This window comes from Colobus angolensis, unplaced genomic scaffold (assembly GCF_000951035.1).
Source record: "Colobus angolensis palliatus isolate OR3802 unplaced genomic scaffold, Cang.pa_1.0 Scaffold268, whole genome shotgun sequence".
NCBI lineage: Eukaryota > Metazoa > Chordata > Mammalia > Primates > Cercopithecidae > Colobus > Colobus angolensis.
In genome coordinates this window covers 6857639-6885153 of record NW_012115910.1, presented here as the reverse complement: position 1 = coordinate 6885153, position 27515 = coordinate 6857639, and the positions used below count along the sequence as shown (strand labels likewise).

The 27515-nt window shown below is 36.9% G+C and overlaps 2 protein-coding genes across 9 annotated transcripts in view; both read left to right on the top strand.

Moving 5' to 3' along the window:
* The window catches only part of LOC105515705 (chromosome unknown open reading frame, human C7orf57), a 26678-nt gene extending 20248 nt beyond the window's left edge, over window positions 1-6430 (top strand). For 3 of the 5 annotated variants that reach the window (XM_011947579.1, XM_011947578.1, XM_011947577.1), the window contains one exon: window positions 5347-6430. In XM_011947579.1, the coding sequence (XP_011802969.1) occupies window positions 5347-5393 (47 nt within the window). In that variant the 3' untranslated portion in view covers window positions 5394-6430. The remainder of the gene's footprint in view (window positions 1-5346) is intronic. The other 2 variants (XM_011947576.1, XM_011947575.1) reach the window with 1 other exon arrangement.
* Window positions 6431-8335: 1905 nt separating this feature from the next.
* On the top strand, window positions 8336-25845 carry LOC105515706 (60S ribosomal protein L9-like). Of its 4 annotated transcripts, XR_001002371.1 has the most exons (3): window positions 8336-9030; window positions 12508-12509; window positions 25831-25845. XR_001002371.1 is itself a non-coding variant. In XM_011947581.1 (2 exons), exons 1-2 carry the CDS (start codon window positions 8366-8368, stop codon window positions 12782-12784), a joined length of 468 nt encoding a protein of 155 aa, XP_011802971.1. In that variant the 5' UTR covers window positions 8345-8365; the 3' UTR covers window positions 12785-12790. The 4 variants fall into 4 exon arrangements, 2 of the variants coding, with proteins under 2 accessions (XP_011802970.1, XP_011802971.1); XR_001002372.1 differs by lacking the exons at window positions 12508-12509; window positions 25831-25845 and adding an exon at window positions 10328-10363 and having other exon boundaries at window positions 8336-9002; XM_011947581.1 differs by lacking the exons at window positions 12508-12509; window positions 25831-25845 and adding an exon at window positions 12776-12790 and having other exon boundaries at window positions 8345-8824.
* The last annotated feature ends 1670 nt before the right edge of the window (window positions 25846-27515 follow it).

Genomic DNA, 27515 nt, shown 5'->3' with positions numbered 1-27515 from the left:
TTCCTCCTCTTCTTCCTCTTCTTCTTCTTTCTTCTTCCTTTTTTTTGAGAGGGAGTCTCACTCTGTCGCCCAGGCTGGAGTTCAGTGGCGCGATCTCGACTCATTGCAAGCTCCGCCTCCCGGGTTCACGCCATTCTCCCGCCTCAGCCTCCCAAGTAGCTGGGACTAGAGGCGCCTGCCGCCACGCCCGGCTAATTTTTTGTGTTGTTAGTAGAGACAGGGTTTCACCGTGTTAGCCAGGATGGTCTCGATCTCTTGATCTCGTGATCTGCCCGCCTCGGCCTCCCAAAGTGCTAGGATTACAAGCATGAGTCACTGCGCCTGGCCTATTGTTCTTTTATACATGTTACACAAGCAAAAACATACTTTAGTTCATAGGCACACACTGTTTAACTCGCCATGTGAGAGTCATACTGGAAAAGGTAAGTAAAAAGCCATGGGAGACTCCAATTTATTTTTTAGTTTACTTTTTATTTTATTTTTAATTTACTAATAATAATTGCATACAACTATGGAGTGCAATGCAATGTTTTGATATATGTACACATTGTGGCATCATTAAAGATAGCTAAAATATCCATTGCCTCAAATACTTATACTTTTTTTGTGGTGATCACACTTAAAATCTGTTCTTTTAACGATTTTGAAATATACAATATATTGTTAACTTTATTCACCTTGCTGTGAAATAGATCATTAAAACTTAACTCATCCTGTCTAAGGGAAACTTGGTACCCTTTGACCAACTTCTTCTCTTATCCCATCAACTACTAGCCCATCCCCAGCACCTGGTAGCACATTCTGTTCTGCTTCTATGAGTTCAACTTTTTTAGATTCCATATATGGCTGCAATTATACAGTATTTGTCTTTCTGTACCTGGCTTATTTTACTCAGACGAATGTACTCCAGGTTCATCCATGTTGTCACAAATGACAGAATTTACTTCTTTTTTAAAGGCTGAATAGTGTTCCATTGTGTATATACCACATTTTCTTTCCTTATTCATCTGCTGATGCACAGTGAGGCTGATTCCATAGCTTGGTTATTGTGAATAATGCTGCAGAAAATTTGGGAGTGCAGATATAGCTTTGTGACATATTGATTCCATTTCCTTTGATACATGCCCAGCAGTGGGATTGCTATATCATACGGGAATTCGATTTTTAGTTTTTTAAGGAAACTCCATAATGTTTTCCATTATGGCTATTCTAATTTACATTTCACCTTCAGTATGTAATGGATCCTTTTTCTCCATATTATCGTCAACACTTACTTTTCATCTTTTGGTAATAGCCATTTTGACAGGTATGAGATGATACCTCATTGTGGTTTTCATTTGCATTTCCCTGATGACAGTAATGTTGAGCTTTTTTATATATACCTGTTGGCCATATACATGTCTTCTTTTGAGAAATGTCTGTACAAGTCCTTTGCCCATTTTTAAATTGGATTATTTGTTTTTTTTGCTACTGAGTTGAGTTCCTTATATATTTTGGATATTAACCCCTTATCAGACTTATTGGAAACTTACACATTTTCCAAATATTTTTTCCTGTGCTGTGGCTTGTCTTTTTATTTCGTTGTTTGTTTCTTTTGCTTGCAGAAACTTTTTAATGTAGTCCCACTTATTTTTCCTTTTGTTGCCTGGGTTTTTGGTGTTCTATCCAAAAAATCGTTGCCCAGACCAATGCTGGGGAGCTTGTTCCCTATATTTTTTCTATAGGTTGAGCATCCCAAATCTGAAAATCTGAAATCAAAGGAAATGGTCATTCAAACATTTCAGATTTTGGATTTTTGGATTTGGGATGCTCAACCAGTAAGTATGCAAATATTTCAAAATTTAAAAATAATTGAAATCCCAAACACTTCTGGTCTCAAGGATTTCAAATAAAGGATACTCAACCAATAGCAGTTTTACAGTTTCAGGTCTTTTGTTTAAGTCTTCATCTATTTTGAGTTGATTTTAGCATATTAAATGAGATGAAGATCCAATTTTATGTCTCTGCATGTGGATATTCAGTTTACCCAGCACCATTTATTGAAGAAACTGTCCTTTCCTTCATTGTGTGTTCTTGGCACCTTTGTTGAAAATTAATTGACTGTTAATGCATGGGTTTATTTCTTGGCTCTATCCATTGATCTATGCTTCCGTTTTTATGCCAGTACCATGTGGTTTTGCTTACTCTAGTTTTGTAATATATTTTGAAATCAAATAGCATGATTCCATATATCTGCTTTTTTTTTTCCTGTTTGCTCAAGATTGGTTTGGCTATTCAGAGCCTTTTGTGGTTTCCTGCAAATTCTAGGATTTATTTTCTATTCTGTGAAAAATGTCATTGGAATTTTGATAGGGATTGCATTGAATCTGTACATTATTTTGGGTAGTATGGACATTTTGACTATTAATTATTCTGATCCATGTATGTAGGCTATGTTTCCATTTATTTGTGTCTTCTTCAATTTATTTCATCCATGTTTTATAGTTTTCAGTGTACAGGTCTTTTACCTCCTTGGCTAAATTTATTCTTAAGTATTTTTTAATGCTATTGAGATTGGGATTGTTTCCTTACTTTCTTTTTCAGATCATTTGTTGTTAGTATATAGAATGCTACCAAGTTTTGTCTGTTGATTTTGTATCCTGCAATTTTACTGGATTTGTTGATCAGTTTTCACAGTTTTTTGGTGGAGTCTTTAGGGCTTTCTATATATAAGATCACATTGTCACCAAACAGAATATTTCACTTGTCTCTTTATAATCTGAATGATTTCTATTTATTTTTCATGCCTAATTGCTCTGGCTAAGACTTCAGGTACTAAGTCAAATAGAAGCGGTGATAGTGAGCGCCCTGTATTTCTCCTGATCTTAGAAAAAAAGCTTTCAGTTTTCACTGGTGAATGTCATATTAGCTGTGGGCTTCTCATGTATGGCCTTTATTGTGTAAAGGTACATTTCCTCTATGCTTAATTTGTTGAGAGTTTTTTTTATCATAAAAGGATGTTGAACTTTGTCAAGCACTTTTCCTGTATCTATTAAGGTGACCATATGGTTTTTGTCCTTCATTCTGTTCATGTGGTATATCACATTTAATGATTTGCATATGTTGAACCATCCTTGCTTACCAGGGATAAATTCCACATGATCATGGTTTATGATCTTTTTAATGTGCTGTTGAATTTGGTTTGCTAGTATTTTGTTGTGAATTTTTGCATCTATGTTTATCAGGGAAATTGGCCTGTAATTTTCTTTTCTTATAGTGTCCTTGTCTGACTTTGGTATCAGGGTAACACTGGCCTCATAAAATGAGTTTGGAAGTGTTCCTTCCTTTTCAATTTTTTGGAACAGCTTGAGAAGAGTTAGTATGAGTTCTTCCTTTACATGTTTGGTAGAATTCACCAGTGAAGCCATTATGTCCTGGGCTTTTCTGTGATGGGAGAGGTTTTTTTTTTTTTTTTTTTTTTTTTTTAACCTGATTCAATCTCCATACTCACTCTTAGACTTCACATTTTCTATTTCTTCATGATTCAGCTTTGGTGGATTGCATGATTCTAGGAATGTATCCATTTCCTCTAGACTATCCAATTTGTTGGTGTATAATTGTTCACAGTCGTCCTTTGTGGTCCTTTGTGTTTTGCAGTATCAGTTGCAACATATCCTCTTTCTTTTCTTATTTTTTTCAGTCTTTTCTTTTTTTCTCTCTTAATCTAACTAAATATTTGTCAATTTTGTTTATAATAAAAATATTACTCTTACATTTTTTATCTTTTCTATCTTTCCTTCTGCTAACCTTGGGCTTAAATTATTCTTCTTTAGGACCTCAAGTTAAATATACAAATGCAGCAGGTACAGAAGATCACCTTCATAAGATATGATAAGGGTTTTATTATTCTGCATTGTCTTAAGAAGATAGAATTTACTTCACTATTGACAAAATATTACATATCTGATCAAGGGACTATCATTTGATATTCATATAAATGTATAAACTTTATATTGCAGGTGTTATGTAATCTTTGTGTTTATATTATCAGCAAGATCTGTTTAATTTTGAAGAAACCTTTTAAGCTTTCAAATTAATGAAAGCCTAAATAAGCAGCAAAGCCCGTAAGAGCTGGAAGAATCATCATGCGGAGAAGAGGATCTGCTCTGCTTAGTTTCTGGATAGCTGAGGCGGGTGTCACTATGAAACGCTTGCTCCCACCTCTCAGTATCTCTGATTTCAAGGCTAATGCTAGAGCTTTTGACATCCACACTCTCTCCACTCTCAGTCTGACCACTATTTCCTTCCTGTATTTCATTTCCTTGTCTTTTTTCCTATTTTCCCTGCTGTCCATCATGGTTTTAACTTTATAAACAATAGGCAATTTAGAAAGTGCCTTTTTTTTCCTTCCAACTAGACATCTCTCCACTTAGAATGTGTTGCTGTAACTTTCTGGAGACTAATCTTGTCAAGGCTTCTTATTTTATTTTATTTTATTTTATTTTATTTTTTTAAGATAGGATCTTGCTCTGTTGCTGGGCCTGGAGTGCAGTGGTGCAATCATGGCTCACTGCAGCCTTGACCTCCTGTGCTCAAGTGATCCTTCTGCCTCAGCCTCCTGAGCAGATGGAACTACAGGTGCATGCCACCATGCCTGGCTAATTTTTGTATTTTTTATAGGGATGAGGTTTCACCATGTTGCCCAGGCTGGTCTTGAACTCCTGAGCTCAAGCAATCCACCCACTTCAGCCTCCCACAGTGTTGGGATTTTAGGCGTGAGCCACCACGCCCAGCCTAAGGCTTCTTCTTAATGTTTCTTTCCCTCCATGAGACACAAGATTATTATTATTCTTGTTTATTGCATTTTTTTCTAGCTGTCCTAGATATTTTGACATGCCCTAAAGCTAGGCATTAGGAAACTGGTACACTATTGTACTTTGGGAGGGTCAGCATTAATGAAGATTTCAAAAGACTTGGGAGCAGGGACACATGCCATGCCAAGACTGACAGCCTGAGTTGCCCCACCTCCCTACTTGCCTTGCCCAGGCTGTGCTCATACTATTTATTTAATAATTCTTGTCAGTGTGCTTATGTCAGCAGAAACTTTCCAAAATACACAGGCAAAACTCATGAATTAAACTGTTTCCAATGGGGCACTCTCTTCTAGTCTACCAGTGCAAAAGTTGTAGTCTTGTGTTTCCAATGTATGATTTATGCCAGGATCATAAGCTCGATTTTTCTGTAGACTCAGAAATAATCCTTATTAATAGGTACAGAACTATGTGTTTTCTTATATTTAAAGTTAAGGTTTTTTAATTTATAGAAAACGTCATCTTTGTCTACTTATTTATTTACTTTGTGTTGCAGGCCCAGAAGAATCTGTATCTGTATCAACACCAGCAGAGCTCAAATAAATCCTGATGCAATATATATTTAGGATAATTTTAAAATGGCTAAATATGACATGACTATATTATAGCTACATTTCTGAGGCTCTTTTTGTATTTTGTTAATATAGACTCTCATTGAATAATTTAACTTGTAGCAGATTTGACACTGCTGCATAGAAGGGGCAGGTGTTTGTTTTTGTTTCTTGCGTTTCTCTGAGATGTGAAACACATGGCTAACAAACACAACTCTGGCCTCTGGTACCCTCTGCCCTGCTGGCCTGTTGATGTCCCAGTATCTCAGAACCAATCACTTGCACCCTGTCATCAACTAACATAACCTCCTACTGTGTGAACCACTCTTAGTGGGCATTGCTACTGGATTCTTGACTAGAGGAAACTTACAGAACAGGTGTTAAACCTTTTCCAATATTTGGTATTGCAATCTTTACAGAAATCATTTTCTAGTTGCAAAAAAATTTAATTCCAGAATATAGTGATACAGTTTATGTTAAGAAAAATATTTTAATTTATTATGCCATGAATTTATTAACATTTAATATAAAATATTGTAACATTTGCTGTTTTTAAATGTTTGCTATTTTTTCTTAAACTGAGATTCAAAATATTAAACATTTATTATTTTGTATAAACCTTTAAGTAAAAATATGCTGAGTTTTAATATTTAATTTAGTAGAATTAACAAAAGCTCCCAAGCTGAATTACTTTGTTTTACAAATGTTAAATTGTTTATATTTAAGTAATTAGCTAAAATATAGTTCTGTGTTTTGTATATTAATTGATTAATAACATAATAATTTTATGTGGGAATGTTTTCAAAAAGCCAAATAAAGCCACAGATATTTTAGCTTCTTTCCCAGAATAAACTTATCATGCATTTGCTTACCTAAAATTTAAGTTTCAAATTAGTTCTCTATATGAGACACTTAATTGAGCATATATATCTATATTCATTGATCAAACTGATATGCTATGGGAGAATGTATGCAACATGTAAAAAATGCAAATGGCTGTATGCATTGAATAAAAATCATATGCAATTATAGTAAAAAGTTTGTTTTTTCCCTTTCCTATTCTCTTCCTTCCTCTATATGAATTCTTACCTCATTCCCAGACACCTCCGCCTTAATGAAATAGTCATCGGGAACAGATGTCAATAGTGTAGAACTCTTCAATTCTTTATTTAGATTATTATAGTAACAGAAACCTGTGATTTAGGAAAAATGAGGACAAAATTTGGAGTAAGGACCAGTGATCAAATTTAGGCTCCACCTACAGTAGCCACTGTCGACCTGAACAACAAGCAGAGAGGCTGTCTGAAAGCAAATGGTATTTATTTGGGAATGAGGCAGTTCAATGGAAATATAGTAAACTATGCACATAGAGTAAACTGTGCACATATTCGTGGAGGTCAAGGAAGACAGAAATAGAAAGGATTACATAATTGTTTTGATATAATTATCCTTGACTATAATGATCAATAATGAGGGTGATGCCACTCCAAGTTTGAAAAGGCAGTGGCTGGACAGATGTCCTCACAGAAGTATTTTTTTATGTATGGTTGCAATACCCTTTGTTCAGGGTTGCAGTTTTATAGAGTTTTGTGATAGCTTTTGCTATTCTGTGCAATTCCAACTATATGGCATGCTGGGGATGGTAAAACTATGGCTACAGTAAAACTATCACTAATAGACGGGGATTAGGGAGGAGGAATGAATAGACAGAGCACAGAGGAATTTTAGGCCAGCTAAACGACTCTCTGTATAATGCTACAATGGTGGAGACATATCATTATAAATTTGTCCAAACCCATAGAATCTATAACATCAAGAGTAAACCTTAATATAAACTATGAAGTTTGGGTGATAATGGTGTCTCAATGTGGGTTCATCAGTTGTAACAAATGTATCACTGCTGTTCCAGGTGTTGACGGTAGGAGAGGCTGTGAGTGCTTGAGAGGAAAAGGTATATGGGAACTCTGTTCTTTCTGCTCAATTTTGTTGTGATCCTATAACTGACCCAAAAAGTCTATTAAAAATAAAAAAATAAGATAATGCCCTATATGTCATAAAAAAATTAAAACTACAATGTGAAAAAAGCAGGTTGGGCATGGTGGCACATGCCTATAGTCCCAGCTACACAGGAGGCTGAGTAGAGACTATTGCTTGAGCCCAGGAGTTCAAGTCCAGCCTGAGCAGCATAGTGAGACCCGGTCTCATAAATAAATAAATAAATAAATATTTGTATGAAGTAGAAAGTGCTGGGTATGCTGCCTGCAGTGCTAAATGATGGGATATACAAGTGGTTATATCACATCCTTTGAGTTAAAGGTTAAAAAACAACAGATCAACTTAGGTCTAAAGGACAAATCAGCATTAGTAACATTTAAAAATGAAAATAAAGGTGCTCACCAGGGCAGCACATATACTAAAAATGAAAATAAGGAGGAAAAAATATTTTCAAGCCTTTTTGTCCTTAGAGAGCAAAGTTCAGAGCTTTGACAGGCTCTCATGCTCTTAGTTTAGATTTCACGTGGGAGCTCTTTGTGAAACAATAAAGAGGCTGTCTATGCAGTTTTAACAAGTACAATAATGTGCAACAGAAATTCTGATTCAGTAGCAAGCTCTTCAGGTGGTAAGACATGAACCCTCCTTTGAGACATACTGCCCTGTAACTTGGGTCAATGCAACTTAGAATTAAAAGATTTTGTTTTGAACGTGCCATGTTTTTATGAGGTTACTAAAAAATTTGCAATAAAGTACAACTTTTCTACCCAAGAATATCCTAATTTCTTTGAAACTATTCGTTATGTATTAATATGTAGCTATTCTTTGCCTCATGAACTATAGATGTAAAATTATTTTAAAACTGCATCTTGGGGACTTTCTAGTAGTTAGTTACAACCACCTCAGCTAAATCTCCCCACACATCATTTAAAAACTGAGCAGATCGCTTTCTTTGCTGCGTCTACTGCAAGAATGAAGACCATTCTCAGCAATCAGACTGTCGACATTCCAGAAAATGTCGACATTACTCTGAAGGGACGCACAGTTATCGTGAAGGGCCCCAGAGGAACCCTGCGGAGGGACTTCAATCACATCAATGTAGAACTCAGTCTTCTTGGAAAGAAAAAAAAGAGGCTTCGGGTTAACAAATGGTGGGGTAACAGAAAGGAACTGGCTACCGTTCGGACTATTTGTAGTCATGTACAGAACATGATCAAGGGTGTTACACTGGGCTTCCGTTATAAGATGAGGTCTGTGTATGCTCACTTCCCCATCAACGTCGTTATCCAGGAGAATGGGTCTCTTGTTGAAATCCGAAATTTCTTGGGTGAAAAATACATCCGCAGGGTTCGGATGAGACCAGGTGTTGCTTGTTCAGCATCTCAAGCCCAGAAAGATGAATTAATCCTTGAAGGAAATGACATTGAACTTGTTTCAAATTCAGCGGCTTTGATTCAGCAAGCCACAACAGTTAAGAACAAGGATATCACGAAATTTTTGGATGGTATCTATGTCTCTGAAAAAGGAACTGTTCAGCAGGCTGATGAATAAGATCTAAGAGTTATCCAGCTACAGAAAGAAGATGCCAGATGACTCCGAAGACCTACTTGTGATATTTAAATGATGCAATAAAAGACCTGTTGATTTCGAGCTTCTTAAAAAAAAAAAAAAAAAAATTGAGCAGATCAAATAACCAAATTGAGCAGATGTACCAATCTTTGTACATCTATAATATAAAGACAACCACCAATGGCCCATTTCTTCAGCACAATTAGAAAAGAAAGGACACCATAAGCTTAAAATGACCTGTAAATAGACAAACATAAACTTCCAGCAGAGTCATTTCTACAACTTCCACCACACACTTTACTGAAGATGAGGGAGGATCCAGAAAGACCCCAGAAAGAGAAGAGAGGGTGCAGGTAAAACTACCTGCAGAAGGAAAAGTCCCAATTATGTGGGAACATAGTAAAAATACATGGTGAAGGGGAAATTGAAGTGGAGAAAACGGAAGATTCTATCAAACAACAGTAAGCCAAAAAAAAAATGGAAGGACACACAATTCCTTCCCTGTATGTATGAAAACAGCCACTCAAGAAAAAAATCTTTACATCTCACTACTGATAGAAGATGGCACATTTGAATCATATAAATCATCCCAGTAGCCAACTCTATTCACAAAGTAAAATATACTAGAAGTCTTTATCTATTAAGAGTACAATAAGACAAAGACAAAAACTGAGAATAAAAATATTTTGGCTGATAAAAATTTTCTCCAGAAAGTTAACAATGAAACACAAGATACCTCTATTACAACACTTCTCAAGCAAGCATTTACGGATTTTAAAAATGTGCACACAACAACAAACATACAGTCTGGCTTGGAAATTTAAAAACTAAGAACAGAAATTAATTCCATCCTGTAAAAAAAAAGAACGAATAAAATGAGAGTTTATTTAATTTCAAGAAGAAAAAGAAAAGAAAAATTCTATCAGAAATAAGGACTATAAGATGCCCCAAGGAGAACAGATTAAAATAAAAATGTAATGTGGGTCATTGAAGAAAAGAAAGAAAAGAATGAAGAGATTGAAAATGAGATGAAATAGAAAGGATTAGGCCGGGCGCGGTGGCTCAAGCCTGTAATCCCAGCACTTTGGGAGGCCGAGACGGGCGGATCACGAGGTCAGGAGATCGAGACCATCCTGGTGAACACGGTGAAACCCCGTCTCTACCAAAAAATACAAAAAACTAGCCGGGCGACGTGGCGGGCGCCTGTAGTCCCAGCTACTTGGGAGGCTGAGGCAGGAGAATGGCGGGAACCTGGGAGGCGGAGCTTGCAGTTAGCTGAGATCTGGCCACTGCACTCCAGCCCGGGCGGCAGAGCGAGACTCCGCCTCAAAAAAAAAAAAAAAAAAAAGAAATAGAAAGGATTAGAGGGAAATTATCGAAATGGAAGACAATGAAAGAAGATTAAACGTGTGTAATTGGATTCTCTGAAGAAGGAAAAAGCTATATACAGTGGAACAGAACTAATATTTATAACTGCAACTCTGGAAAATATTTCAGAAATAATACTTGAATCTACATATTGGAAAGATCCACAATGTACCAGGAAAACTTATCTGTAACAATGTCAAGACATATTCTAATAAAATTATGAGATTTTATTGGAAATAAAATATTGCCAGTTCCTCTAAACAAAAAGATCTAATAATTTACAAGGTCAAGCAAAATTATCTGGTATAAGATTTCTCAAAAGCAATATGCAAGGCAACACTGAAGCAGCATTTTCAAGAAACTCAATGAAAGAATATATGAACCAAGCCAAACTGTCCCTCAAGTATCAAGGCTACAGAAGAACGGTTTCAAACATGTAAGAATAAGCCTTTTCTGAAGCACCAGCTAGAGGATGAGATTCACTCAGCTAAAAATGACTGAAGAAAATTCAGCAAAAGGACTACTGATGAGCACTTAATATAGTTAATTATGGACCTAAAACTAAAATAAAAGTGGAGAAAACATGAGAGAGTAATATATAAATGTTCTATATTCTGACAAACTAGAAATAACATAACTAAAAATTTAGAAAAGGAAAAGATAAATCTAAAATAAACCCTTTGGTGGATAGAACATGCACAGTACTCAAAGAATACCATTAGAAACTGACAAAACAGATAGTAAAAAATTAAATAAGAAAGCAGAAATAAGGGCACTAAGAAAGACATAAGTTAAAAAAAATTACAAAGAGAAAGAAAAATAGTAAATATAATACTCAAAGTAATTACAATAATGTGACTGAATTAAGACTACACCTGTAAGTCATATCAATAAATGTAAATGAGCTTAACTCATCTGTTAAAAGATCTTCATTTTGGTTTACAAAGCAAGACACAAATGTCATATGTTGGAGACATGAGACACATTTGAAACAAAGGATTCAGAAAGGCTAAAAATGAAATGATGAACAAAGACATACCAGGAAAACTGAAATAATAGAAAACACAGGTAGCAATATTTATGTCATACAAAGTAAAATTCAAGCAATAAACATTACATGAGACAAAGAACTTTTTGATACTAAAAGTCAAAAGTCACTGGAAAGACAGTACAGTTATGAATATCTAAGTATCGAGTATAACAGAGACCACTTTTATGAGGCAGGAACTACAGGAAATGCAAGCAGTCAACTACTAATAGGATACTTTAACACATCACTCTCAGTGCAATTCAGATCAACCAGAAAAAGATAAGAAAGGTTATAGAAGGCCTAAGCGGTGTAATCGATATGATAGGTCTTATGGATATATATCAAAAGTTAAGATGTGATAATAGAATGTATACCTTCAAATGCATGCACAGAATATTCACATAAATAGTTGTTATAGTGGGACACAATAATGTAGAAACGTGCAAATACTACTCTGACCACAGTTCAATAAATCTGGAAATTAATCACAAAATCAATAAACTTAAAAAATTCCCACCAGGAAATTTTTGAAAACTTGCACAACTTATATTTAATGCCCTTGATGAAAGAGAAAGTACTAACCTAAATTACAAAATTTCTAAAAATAAATATAATAAAAATACTCCTAGTATGGATCTATGAGAACTAGACCCAACACATTTATACAGAACACTACACCCAGCTAAAGCAGAATGCAAAATCTTCTCAAGTGTACATGGAACATTCTTCAGGACAGAGCATATATTAGGCAATAAAATAAGCCTCAATAAAGCTAGTAAGATGGACATCATACAAAGTATCTTCTCCAGCCACAATGGACTGAAACCAGATATTAATAACAGGAAAACTGGAAATTTCACAAATATGTGGAACTTAAACAACACATATGTAAGTGACCAGTTGGTCAAAGAAGACATCACGGGGAAATTAGAAAATAGTTTGAGATGAATGAAACAAAAGCACAATATACAAAAATTTATGGGGGCCAAGCTCAGTGGCTCACACCTTAATCCCAGCATTTTGGGAAGCCGAAGTGGGTGGATCACCTGAGATCAGGAGTTCAAGGTGAGCCTGGCCAACATGGTAAAATCCCTACTAAGAATACAAAAATCAGCTGGGCACGGCAGTGCCTGCCTGTGATACCAACTACTGGGGAGGCTGAGGCAAGAGAATCATTTGAACCCAGGAGGTGGAGGTTGCAGTGAGCCGAGATCACGCTGCTGCACTCTAACCTGGGTGACAGAATGAGACTCTGTCTCAAAAAAACAGAAAACAAAAAACAAAAAACAAAAAAACACTTATGGGATGCAGTGAAAGCAATGGTCAGAAATTATAAATTTAGAAAATTTAGAAATTTTCATTATAAATTTAGAAATTTATAATTCTTGACCACTGTTTTCACTGCATCCCATAAGTCTTTTTAAAAATTTTTACATGTTGTACTTTTTTAATGTAAACAAATACATGAAAAAAGAATGAAGATCTCGAATCAGTAACCTACCATTACATTTTGAGGAACTATAATAAGAACAAACTGAACTAGCAGAAGGAAGGGAATGATGAAGATTAAAGCAAAAGTCAACAAAATAGAGAATAGGAAAAAATACAGACTCAATGAAACCAAAGTTGGTTCTGTGAATAGATTAACAAAGCTGACACACTGTTAGCTAGAATGACAAATGACAAAGAAAAAAAGAGAGACAACTCATATTACCAAAAAAAGAAAAGAAAGTAAGGACATTGCTACCAACATTAAAGAAATTAAAAAGGATTACAACACTACGAACAACTGTGCTCCAATAGAATTAGATAACCAAGATGAATGGCCAAATTCTTAGAACACTCATATTGCAAAACCTGACTCAAGAGGAAATAAGAAAATATGAACAGATCTATAAAAATTAAAGATACTGACCCAGTAATCAAAAACCTCCCAATAAAGGAAGTAGCCTTCACTAGTTACCAGTTATTAACAACAACCTTTCTCCAGCTCTTCTAAAAATCGAAAAGGAAGGAGTACTTCCTAACTCATGAGGCCAGCATTACTGTGATCCCAAAGTCAGACAAAGAACGTTGCAAAAAAAATTACTAACCAATATTCCTTATGAATATAGATGCAAAAATCTTTAACAAACAGTATTCAAACTAAATCCACTAGCATATTAAAAGAATTATAGGTCATGACCAAGTGGGATGTATCCTAAGAATACAAGGCTGGCTAAATTAATCAACCACATTGAGGGAATGAAAGGAAAAAAAAAAACCATAATCATCTAAATTCATCCAGAAATGTATGTATACCATACATCCACAATATATCCAATATCATGGTAAACAATGAACATGCCAGGAATTGAAGGGCACTTCCTTAACCTGATAAAGGATATTTATGAAAAACTCGCAGCTAATGTCAAAATTAATGATGAAAGGCCAAAAGCTTTCCTTCTAAGATCAAGAACCAGATAAAAATGATTTTGGTCGGGTGCTGTGCCTCACATCTGTAATCCTAGCACTTTGGGAGGCCGAGGCGAGTGGATTGCCTGAGCTCAGGAGTTTGAAACCAGCCTGGGCAACATGGTGAAACCCTGTCTCTACTAAAAATATAAACAAATTAGCCAGGTGTGGTGGCTGGGCGCCTGTAGTCCCAGACTTGGGAGGCTGAGGCAGGAGAATTGCTTGAACCCGGGAGGTGGAGGTTGCAGTAAGACGAGATCACGCCACTGCACTCCAGCCTGGGGACAGAGCGAGACTGCATCTCAAAAAAAAAAAAACAAAAACCAAAAACCAAAAAAAACCCCTGCTTTTGTCACTTCTATTTCAACAATACACTGCAATTAGGGAAGGAAAAAAAAGGCATACCAACCGGAAATAAATAAGTAGAATTATCTCTATTTCCAAATGGTTCTACAGTTTGAGTGTTGGTGTCTCCCTACTCCAAATTCTCAATTAAGATAGTATTTAGAGGTGGGGACTTTAGGAAGTCATCAGCTTCCTTATAGAAGCTTCTTATAGAAGAGGCTTGAGAGAACCTGTTTGCCGCTTCTGCCATTTGAAGATGAAGCAAGAAGCCACCATATTTGAAGCAGACAGTGACTCCTCACCAGGCACTGAATCTGCTGGCCCCTTGATCTTGGACTTCCCAACTTCCAGAACAGTGAGCAATACATTTCTGTTGTTTATTAATTAAGAAGTCGAAGGTATTTTTTTATAGCAGTAGGAACAAACTGAGACAGATGGAATGATCTTATACAGTGCAGTATACAGAAAATCCAAAAGAATACACACACACACACACACACACACACACCCCTATCATATGGCCTATGGTCAATAAATGAATTCAGCAAAGTTGCAGAATACAAAATCAATGCACAAAAATCAGTTGCATTTCTATACTCCAACAATGCATAATCTGAAAAGCAAATTAAGGAAACAATTCCATTTATAATAGTATCAAAAAGAATAAAATACTTAGAAATAAATTTAAATAAGGAGGAGACTTGTACACTAAAAACTACAAAACATTACTAAAAGAAATTAAAGAATACAGAGTAAATCCAGAGACATCTGTGGTCACGGATTGGAAGACTTAATGTTAAGATGGCAACACTCCTGCAAACAATCTACACACTTAATGCTATACTAATGGAGGCACAGTTGTACTGGCATAAGGAGAGACATATACACCAATGTCATAGAACTGAGTGTCCAGAAATAGCGCCATATGCCGACGGTCAGTTGATTTTAAACAAGGGTGTCAAAACCATTCATGGTGAAAGAATAGTATGAAGTTCTAATCCTTTAATTTTACCTTGGCTTTTCCTAGTCCTGAAGCTAATCTAGAGGCCCTAACCAAAAAAGGCATCTCATCATCATACAAACGACACTCTTTTTCACTCTGGAGATTCCACAGGTCTTAGGAGTTGTGTGCCAAAAACCAAAGACAAAACCCAAGTATCTTTTAAAAATTATAACACAGATAGTGTATCTGGAAAACCCTAAAAAAAAAATAACAAAACTAACCCAGACTGTAAGACAAACCAGTATTATTAGCATATATGATCAATATGCAGAAATCTGCAATATAAATTTTTAAATTGACAAATAAAATCATATATATTTATGGTATGCAACATAATGCACGTTATGTATACACAAACAATGGCCATTTAGATAAAATGGTAGAGAAAATTCCATTTACAGTAACAAAAAAGAATAATAAATATTTGGGAATAAATTTATCAACAAGAAAATCTATATGAGAAAAAATTTTAAAACACTCCTGAAGACACAAAAGTAGTCTTGAACTAGACATCCCTTGCTTTAGCCAGGATAGCAATATTATAAGGATGCCAGTTAATTTATAAATTTAATACAATCCCAATAAAAATATGAATAACCCTTTTAAAGTCAATACTAAAACCCCTACAGAGGCCAGGCTCAGTGGCTCATGCCTATAATCCCAGCACTTTGGGAGGCCAAGGCTGGTGGATCACCTGAGGTCAGGAGTTCGAGACCAGCCTGATTAATATGGTGAAACCCCGCCTCTACTAAAAATACAAAAATTAGCCAGGCATAGTGGCAGGCGCCTGTAATCCCAGCTACTCAGGAGGCCGAAGCAGGAGAATCACTTGAACCTGGGAGGTGGAGGTTGCAGTGAGCAGAGATAGTGCCATTGCACCCTAGCCTGGGCAACAGAGTGAGACTCTGTGTCAAAAAAAAGGCCCTACAGAAAAGAAAATATGCAAGAATAGAATGAAAACAGTTAAAATGGAAAATCTACAAGCGAGGCTAGGCCTACTAAAAAGTAAAACATACCAAAAAGCCTTCATAATAAAACAGTGCGGTTCTGGCACATGAATGACAAACAGGCCAGTGGAAAAGATGAAAAAATAATACAACTACAGGCATAGATAAATACGTGTATAATAAAGGTGGCATCGCATATCGACCGAGAAAATAAAGTTTTTAATACATGGGACAAGTATACAGCCATTTGGATAGATAAAAGGAAAAAAAGAGAACATTAGATGCACACTTCACACCACACACAAGTAATACTCAGCATGGACCCTGAGAAGGCATGTTATCAGTTATGTGGTGCCAGGCTACAGTTGTGAGCTCCTCATCTCTCAGTCAAGTGGGAAGGACAACAGCATTGCTAGGTTTTCTTCCAGTTCTGAGAAAAAGGAGTCAAAATTCATGAAACCTGACACTTGGGTCTCTGCTATCCCAGTCTAAATGCCCTGGTGAGAGCTTAATCTGTACATGACACCAGGTGTCATCTGGAGTGTGAGCTACCTGCAGCCCTTCAAGGGAAAACAGGATTCAGATCCACTTTTTAGAGAAAACAGCGGTTCTCAGAGCATGTTCCCAAGGGTGCTTGGGAATACCCAAGACCTGTTCAGGACTCTGCTAGGTCAGAACTATTTTCATAATAATTTAAAAACTGTATTTATCTTTTTCTCTTATTTTCTCCTTATATTCGGCAGTGTTTACTGTACTATATGACATATGATTCTATTTCAGATTAAATGCAGAAGCAGACCTGAGAATTCAACTGTCTCTATTAAGCTGGATAGTGAAGGAATTTGCAAAAATGTAGAATTATGCCACTCCTCACATGTTTTTTGGTTTGTAAAGATATAGTTCTGTTTCATATAAATGTTATTTATACTAATGTAATGGGTTAATTATTGTTACTTTAAAATAAATTAAAAGTAAATAGGCTACATATATTAGTTTTAATATCTAATATAATAAATATCAATAGCTAAATAGCTACATACCCATTTCTTTGAAGTCTTCAGTGATTTTTAAGAGTGTAAAGGGGTCCTGAGACAAAAATGTTGGAGGTCTGTTGAGTTACAGCAACTCAGAGAGGTTAAGTGACTTCCCTGCTATCACACAGCATGTGTCAGACAGATGTCTGTCCACCTCTGGACTTTATGCTCTTTTGTTTCTTGTTTTACTGTGTTCCAGCCTTTGCATTACCCCCACATGATACATGCAAATTGGATGCCACTTTTTAAAAACCCTTACTTAAATAATTCTATTTTCATTTGGTGCAGTGTTTGTGCTTTGCCAGTGGAGTATAAAACACTTATTCTTTCCACTCACTCAGATCTGGAGTTGAAGGAGTTTACAGGACAAGGATACCAAGCTCTCCACTTAGGATGTTACCTAGAAAGGCTTTCTGATATCTCAAGGTTGTGCAAGGGAAAACTCACACCAGCATTTCTTTTGAGATAGACCTGCTTTGGACAGTCATCTGCCACAGGGTGAGGTGGTGTGGGACACAGAAGGCAACAGAGGAGAAATAAGCAGAAAAGAATAAATGTCCAAACTGCTTGGCAATGCACAGTGTATATTACATAGCATACAATGCACAGTGTATATTACATAGCTGTATATTACACAGTGTATATTATATGTTACATTACATATACACAGTGTATATTATATATTACACAGTGTATATTATTGTATATTACACAGTGTATATTACATATTACACTGTATGTATTACATGTAAATAGGTGTACAATGTGCACTAGAAAGGCATGCACTCATACACGTAAAAAGCAGGAAGTGTAGTTAAATCACTGTACTTACCAACATATCCTTCACCGTAGCTATCATTTCCACTTTTTCCTATTGTATTTTATTTTATTTTTATTTTTTGGGACACAGTCTAACTCTGTTGACCAGACTGGAGTGCAGTGACGCCATCTCGGCTCACTGCAACCTCTGCCTTCTGGGTTCAAGCGATTCTTCTGCCTCAGCCTCCTGAGGAGCTGGGACTACAGGCATGGGCCACCATGCCTGGCTGATTTTTGTATTTATAGTAAAGATAGGGTTTCCCCGCCTTGGCCAGGCTGGTCTTGAATTCCTGACCTCAAGTGATCCGCCCACCTTGGCTTCCCAAAGTGCTGGGATTACAGGCGTGAGCCACCGCAGCTCGTTCTATTTTATTTTGTTCCCTCCAAATCATACCTCATTCAAAGCTCAAAAAAGTTAAATAGGGCTGGGCACCATGGCTCACACCTGTAATCCCAGCATTCTGGGAGGCCTAGAAGAATCGCTTGAACCTAGGAGGCAGAGCTGAGATTGCAACACTGCACTCCAGCCTGGGTGATAGAATGAGATTTGTCTCCAAAAAAAAAAGCTAAATATATTGTGCACCAGCAGGGGTCCAGGAACAAAACTGTACGTGCCATGGGGCTTGGTGCCCTCCCAGCATTGGCACAGGACTCAAAGAAGGCTGGTAATTGCTGAGGAAGTGGAGTGTGTGTGTGTGTGTGTGTGTGTGTGTGTGAGAGAGAGACAGACAGAGATAGGCAAAAATTAGCACTGTTAGCTACCATATGTGACTCTGATAATAATAACCCCTACACCCCTACATTTATTTTCCTTTGTATACTGGTGTATTTGGACAGCACATAGTATCAATCAGGGTTCCACTAGGGAATTAAATAATGTGTGTGTGTTTGTGTGTACCTATATGTATGTATGTGTGTGGGGTGTGTATACACTCCCCCACCCCACACATACACGAATTAGCTAGCACCTTTGTTGAGGTGGCTGGGCAAGTCTGAATTTCATAAGGCAGATGATCAGGAGGGGTAGATAGAAACTCTCTGGTGCAAACTAAAGCTGCTGTCCACAGGAATTTTTGCTTCTTCAGAGGAATCTCAATTCTGCTGTTAAACTGTTTCAATGGATAGAATCAGGCCCATCAAGATTATCTAGAATAATCTCCCTTACTAAAAGTCAACTGATTATGGACCTTAATCACATCTACAAAATACCTCACAGAAACACCTAGATTAGTGTTTGACTGAATAACTGTGGACTAGAATAGCTGGCCTGGGTAAGTTGACACATGAACTGACTATCACAAATAGCAAATGTTTATTTAACAAAGGTTTTATGGTTTTGTTTTTCATGTTTTTTTTTTTTTACTTTTTAAATTTAGAAAATAACACATATAGATGAGAACCTAAATCACACATGTATAACATGACAAATTGTTGTAAAATGTACCCTCTTGTTATTACAACCAAGGTCCAAAACCAAAATAGTGTAGCTCCAGTACCCTGACACACTCCTTCCTATCAAGCCCTATTCATCCTCATGTTCAGGCAATCACAGTCCTGACTTTCTAAAACTCATTTCTTGCTTTTCTTTACAGTTTACCTCTTTATTATAAATCCTAGACAATATGCTTTAGTTTTGCTTTTTCACCTAAGAAAATGAAATCATACAGTACGTGTTTGTGTCTGTCTTCTCTCATCTGACATTATATATGTTATTGTACATATTGGTTGTTTTTCATTTCTGTTTTGTGTATGATGAACATTATTTCATTATATAAATATGCCATTATTTCTTATCCATTCTGCTGTTGTTTTCAGCTATCGGCTATGGTCAAGAAAACTTTTGAAATATTTTAAATTTTGAAAATTTTCAAAAACATTTTTGAAAAAGTTTTGAAATCCTAGGATTATTGTTGGGTCATGAGATATGGCTATTGTCAATTTTACTGGATAATATCTATTTCTTAATGTGGTCAAACCATTGGATACTTCTACTAGCAATATAAGAGAGTTGCTCTTCATCCAAGTCAAAGCTCAGTTTTGTCACACTTTTTAATGTTGCCAACTTCTCATCCCCAAAATAGAAAAAAAAAAAAAAGCCTCCCACAAAAGAGAGAGAAAGTGGGGAGGGGGGAGAGAGAGAGAGAGAAAATCAAATAGAAAAATGATCAGGAGCCTGATACACACTTCTCATGGATATCCAATGATCAATAAAATTATGGAAAGATGCTCAATATCATTAGCCATTCAGGCAAATCTTAATTAAAACCACAATGAGCTGTAGCTACTCACATAATAGAATGGTTAAAATCAAAACAAAACAAAACAACCCAAGCAAACAAAAACTGACAAGACCTAGTGATGGAAGGCTATGGTGCTCCTGGAACACTCCAGAGTTACTGGCAGCCCAACCTTTCCCAAGGTGAGGCACACAGTTTTATAAAGCAGGTGATGCCCATAACATTTTCTGAACATCTGTCTTGCCTTGTCTCATGTTATTTGCTTTATCCACATTATTCACTAAATGTTCACTGTTACTTAAAGAGACAGGCATGTTAAAACGATTTTGTTGAATCTTTATTGGGTGGCTATGAATTGACCTATCTCACTCAACACATATTCACACCTATTTAGTTAACAGTCATTGCTTGGGGCACTAGAAACATATCTGCAATTAAAACAAGTCCCACAAGTCATGGTGGCTCATGTTTGCAATCCTAGCACTTTGGGAGGCCGAGGCAGAAGGATCACTTGAGCTCAGGAGCTCAATAACAGCCTGTGAGACTTCATAGTGAGACCTACATAGTGAGACCTCATCTCTATTTAAAACAAAACAAAACAAAGTCCCTGCTGTAGTGGAGTTTGTAATCTATTCTAAGAGACAGATAGATACACAAATAATGTAAATAATGCAAATTCCTTCATGATAATATTTGACAACGTCACAATGGAAGACCTCCATCCAGAGAAGTTGGCATAGATTCATTTTCCCTGCTCCTTCCCTCTAAGTGCCACTATAAGCCCTAAAAATCATTAAAAAAATAGCCAAACAGAATCTATGGAAGGCAGTAAGAAGTTAGTAAGCTGGTGTGGGACCCCAAGACTGGAGGAATTACTTCATGGTGGGATACCTGAGTTCTTCCCATCCAATAGAATAAGAGAAACCAGACTCCAAGGTTTCTCATTCTCAAACCAGCAACCAAAGGCAGCCCAGGTAAGCTCATTCCACCCCCGGACTAAAGGAGAATACCACAAAAAACAGCCAGTTAGCTGAGCAACACAGTTGATAGGGAGTTTCACCAACCAAAAGTGGCCAGAGATGCAGTCTCCCTTCCAGACAGGCCTGGGATTCCCCTCCCTCATGGAGAGATACTCAGGCAACTAGACGGCACTGGTGAGAGTAACATGAGACCAGGCAAGATAGATGTTCAGAGAATGTTATGGGCATCACCTACTTTATAAAACTGTGTGCCTCACCTTGGGAAAGTTTGGGCTGCCAGTGGCTCTGGAGTGCTCCAGGAGCACCATAGCCTTCCATCACTAGGTCTTGTCAGTTTTTGTTTGCTTGGGTTGTTTTGTTTTGTTTTGATTTTATCCATTCTGGTGTGTGAGAGTAAAAAAGAGAGACAAAGGAATGAGAAACAGTTGAAGCAAAGAGAACATGAGCAATGAAATGGCAGATTAATCACCAACATATCAACAATTATCTTAAATATAAGTAGTCTAGATACATGGATCAAAAAACAGAGATTTGCAGAGTGGATTAAAAAAACAGAAAATTGGCTGGACACAGTGGTTCACGCCTGTAATCCCAGTACTTTGGGAGGCCGAGGTGGGCAGATCACAATGTCAGGAGATGGAGACCATCCTGTATAACATGGTGAAACCCCGTCTCAACTAAAAATACAAAAAAATTAGCTGGGTGTGGTGGTGGGCGCCTGTAGTCCCAGCTACTTGGGAGGTTGAGGCAGGAGAATGGCATGAATCCAGGAGGCGGAGCTTGCAGTGAGCTGAGATTGGACCACTGCACTCCAGCCTGGGCAACAGAGTGAGACTCTTATCTCAAAAAACAAACAAACAAACAAACACACACACACACACACACAAAACACAAAAACCCAGAAAACTACAACCCAACTATATGCTATTTATAAGAAACTCACTTCACTTATGACATATGAAAATACAAAATGATTATGTACCACATAATAATGTTTCTGTCAGTGACAGAGCTCATATACAACTGTGGTCCTATAAGGCTACAATACTGTATTTTTAATTACATTTTCAGTGTTTTTACACGTTTAGATACACTAATACTTACCATTGTGTTATAATTGACTGTGCTATTCAGCATAGTACTACGCTATACAGGATTGTAGCCTAGGAACAATAGGATATACCATATAACCCAGCCCAGATATGTTAGGTATACCATCTAGGTTTGTAGAAGTACACTCTGTGCTGTTTTACAATGAGGAAATCATCTAATTGTCTAATGATGCATTTCTCAGAATGTTATCTCCAGTGCTAATTGAGGAATAACTCTACATCAAAATTTGTGGGATGCAGCTAAAGCAATGCTGAGAGGAAAATTTATGCCCACATTAGAATTGAAGACAGGCTTCAAATCAATATCCTAGGTTGTCACCTCAAAAAACTATACAAAAGTAGCGAAATAAGCCCAGAGAAAGCAGAAGAAAGGAAACAATAAAGCTCAGAGCAGAAATCAATAAAGTTGAAAATAGAAAAACAGTAGAGGAAATCAATGAAACAAAAGTTTGTTCTTGAAAAAAAATCAATAAAATCAACAAACCTTTAGCAAGACTGATAAGAATAACAAGAAAGAGGATACATACACCAGTATCAATAAGGAAATAGGGAATACCACAACAGACATTGCAGCCATTAAAAAGATGGTAGAAAAAAACAGTAGGACCAACTTTACCTTCATAAACCAAGCAATTTATAGGAAATAAATGAATTCTTCAAAAAGCACAAACTACCAAAACTCAACCAAGATGAAATAGACTGCTTGAATTGTTCTATACCTATCTAAAAAGCTGAATTCATAATTCCTCACAACATGGAGGTTTCCCACATGGTTTCAATGGGGAATTCAACAAAATGTGTAAAGAATGAATGCCAATTTTACACAATTTCTTTTAGAAATTAAAAGAGGAGAGAACCCTTTTCAACTTATTTCATGAGGCCAGTATTATCTTGACGCCAAAATGAGATGAGCACAGCATAGAGGAGGAAAGCTGCAGACCAATATTTCTTATAAATTTAGATTTTAAAATCTTCAACAAAATATTAGCAAACAGAATTCAAGAATGCATAAAAATAATTATATCCAATTACCAAGTGAAATCTATTACAGGTCTGCAAGGAAGTTTAACATTCAAAAATCAGTTAGTTTAGTGCAGTTTGCCATGTAAATATGCTAAAGAAGAAAAATCACATGATTCTAGAAATTGACACAGAGCATTTGGCAAAATTCAGCATCTATGTATGACAAAATCTCTTAACAAATTAGGAATCAAGAAGGACTGTCTCAATTTGATAAAGAACATTCACAAAAAGCCCTACAGTTAACATATTTAATAGTGAAAGATGAAATGCTGCTTTCCTTCAATGACCAGAAACAAAGCAAGGATGTCCACTCTCACCCTTCTTATTCAACATAGTATTGGAAGGCCTAGCCATTGAAGCAAGGCAAAAAAACAAAAAAAAAGGCATACAGGTGGGAAAGGAAGAAATAAAACTGACTGTATTTGTAAATGAGATGATTATCTATGTAAAAATTCACAAAGAATCTACAGAAACACTCTTAGAACTAATAAGTGAGTCCGGTAATGTTGCAGTTTAAGAGATCCAGACATACAAATAAATCACTCTTCTATATATAACAATGAAGATGTAGGAATTGAAAATTTGAAACACAATGCCATTTACGTTCACTTTAAAGATAATGGACTGCTTAGGTATACACTTAACAATACATGTACAGGATCTGCCTGTTGAAAATTACAAAATGCTGATGAAAAAGTTTTTAAAAGACTTACATTATAGAGAGACATACTGTGTGGATTAGAAGACTCAACATAGTAAACATGTCATTTTTACTGTTAAAGAAAAAATATTATTCATGAAGTTTATTAAAGATAGTAGAGAGGCTTTATTCAGGACTTTTGCTACAGATATAGGCACCACTATGATGGGTTTTTACAGTGGGAGAGAGAGATCGTGAAAGAACCTTTGCAAAAATTATGACAGTGAGAGAAACCTAATATGCCTGACAACATCTTGCTTCTAGTCCCGCGGGCTGACTGTCTTCACTCATTCCTACACATAGGCCAAGCTAACCGCAGGAGGAATTTAGTTTATAGTTTAAGTTGGAAACAAGGATAATAATAGCACTTCCCTAAAACTAAGCTCCTCCTTGCTCAGGGACTGAAAATTGGTAAAAGTCCATGAGATTAGGATCATGGGAAGAACATGAACTCTGCTAAAATGTAGGCACAGTTTCTAAAATTCTTTACTTCTCAAGAGTCATCTGGCCAGAGGTCACAAGATTGGTGACTTCACCAATTGCTCCTGTAGATAACATCACTATTGTAGAACCTAAGATTGGTTTTTTGAGATGGTTTTCAGATTTTTGCCTTCTGGCAGCCAGCTGACTTCATTTGGAGCCATGACTCATGGCTCCACCTGGCATGTAGCCCATACGCAGAGGCCGGCTCAATTTTTCAATCAGCATCACCAATTCCCTAGCCCCCTGCCTACCAAGTTATCTATAAAAACTTGTCTCTGAGTTTTCAGACTGATTTGAGTGATAACCACAGTCCTTCTGCTCAGTTGCCTTGCTTTAATTCACCTCTTTCTTTACTGCAATATCGTGGTCTCAGTGAACTGGTTTTGTCTGTGCAACAGCCAGGACTAACACATCAGGTGATTACAGCTGGGTTCAATTTCTAATACAAGGATAAGTGGGAATTTACAGCCAAGGAGCTGTACAGGGTCAGTAGACAGAAAATTACTAGGAGGAAACATCTAGGCTAAGGGGATTCTAGCTAAACTGAATCAACCTACTTGCTGAAGACAAGGCAAAGTGATAAGGTATCTAGGGCAAATAATTAGAAATTTGATCAGATACCAAGCATAGGGGACTTTTGCTAAATTAACTCAGCAGAATTATTGCTAAAACTCAACTAAGTGGACATAGACTATGGTCTTAGGACAGATCAGGTTCTAGTCAGAAAGGGGACTCAGAGGAATCTGACTCAAGCTTGGTCAAAAAAAGAGAGCCTTAGTCACTACCCAAATTGATCTATAGGTTTAATACAATCTCTATCAGAATCCCAGTATGTTTTGTTTTATTTTATTTTTTCGCAGACATAGACGCGTGTTTTCGAAAATTTATGCTAGCTAGGTGTAGTGGCTCACACCTGTAATCCCAGCACTATGAGAGGCTGAGATCGGAGGATCACCTGAGACCAAGAGTTTGAGACCAGTCTGAGAAACATGGTAAAATACTGTCCGTATAAAAAATTAAAAAAATTAGCTAGGCATGGTGGCACACACCTGTGGTCCCAGCTACATGTGAGGATGACGCAGAGGGATTACTTAAGCCCAGGAAGTGAAGGCTGCAGTGAGCCATGATTGTACTGCTGTACTCCAGTCTGGGAGACAGAGCAAGACCCCGTCTCAAAAAAAAAAAAAAAAAGTATATGGAAAGTGACAAACCTTGGAATAGCTTAACATGTTAACGAAGAAGAATCTAACAGGAAAATCACTCTACCCTATATTAAAGTCTAGTACAGTGCTGAAAAACGTACAATATTGACAGAAGAGGGATAGACAAATACATGATTGGAACAGAATAGAAAACCCAGAAACAGACCCACACAAATAAGCTTAACTAAACTCTGACAAAATGCCAAAGCAATTCAATGGAGAAGGATGGCCTTTTCGATCAGTGGTCCTAGAGCAATTGGATATCCATAGGCAAAAAAAAAAAAAAAAAATTCTTCACCCAACCATCACACCTAAAAACAGATCATAAACTTAACTGTAAAGTAGAAAACTATTAAACTTTTAGAAGAAAAACATAAAATGAAATTTTCAGAATCTAGGACTGCAAGACAGTCTTGACAACAAAAGCATAATTCACAAAAGTGATAATATATGAATTAAAAATTAAAATCAAATTGAAAATTAAGGCCAGGAACAGTGGCTCATGCCTGTAATTCCAGCACTTTGGGAGGCCGAGGCAGGAGGATCAATTGAGGTCAGGAGTTTAAGACCAGCCTGGTCAACATGGTGAAACCTTAATTCTACTAAAAATATAAAAAGTAGCTGGGCATTGTGGTGGACACCTGTATTCCTAGCTACTCTGGAGGCTGAGGCAGGAGAATAGCTTGAACCCAGGAGGCAGAGGTTGCAGTGAGCCAAGATCACACCACTGCACTGCAACCTGGGCAACACAGCAAGACTCTATCTCAAAAAAAAAAAAAATTGAAAAATTTTCAAAATGCTCTATAACAGCTCAAATACATGAAGAGGATAAAACGACAAGCTAAAAACAGGGAAAAAATATTTGCAAACATGTATTCAACAAAAGACTGATATCTAGAATATACAAAGAACTCTCAAATCTCAACAAGAATAACAACAACAACAACAACAGAAAACCCAAATCATTCAATTAGAAAATGGGGAAAAGACATGAACAAATATTTCACCAATGCAGACACACAGATGTCAATAAGCATCAGAAGATGCTCAACATTGGCCAGGCGCAGTGGCGTAAGCCTGTAATCCAAGCACTTTGGGAGGCTGAGGTGGGTGGATCACAAGGTCAGGAGATAGAAACCATCCTGGCTAACACGGTGAAACCCCGTCTCTACTAAAAATACACAAAATTAGCTGGGCATGGTGGCAGGTGCCTGTAGTCCCAGCTACTCTGGAGGCTGAGGCAGGAGAATGACATGAACCCAGGAGGCAGAGCTTGCAGTGAACCGAGATCATGCCACTGCACTCCAGCCTGGGTGACAGAGCGAGACTCCATCTAAAAAGAAAAACAACAAAAAAAAGTGCTCAATATCAGTAGCCACCGGTAAGAGCAAATTAAGACCACAATGAAACATTGAGACATCACTGAACATCTATCAGAATCCCTAACATTTTTAAAAAATGACAACATCGAATACTGGTGAGGATGCAAAGAACCTGGATCTCTCATAAATTGCTTTTGGGAATGTGAGATGGAGCAAGGACACCCCTCTTAGGGGCCTGCAGGTCCCCTACTCTTCAAGCATAGCAATAAAGGAAAACCCTGAGTTTCTTCAAGGAAAATTCTAGACACGTAGCTAGCCCTGAGAAGTACATAAGCAACCTGATAAGTAAGAAGGTAATAGTAGCTTAGAACAATAGCCGAGGAAACTAGAATCACAGGATGTTTGGTTCCCCTATAGAAGTTAAAGATAATAACTTCACATATGTCCCTGAGTTGTTTTTCGGGAACCCAGACCCCTACCAAATGGATCTGCCG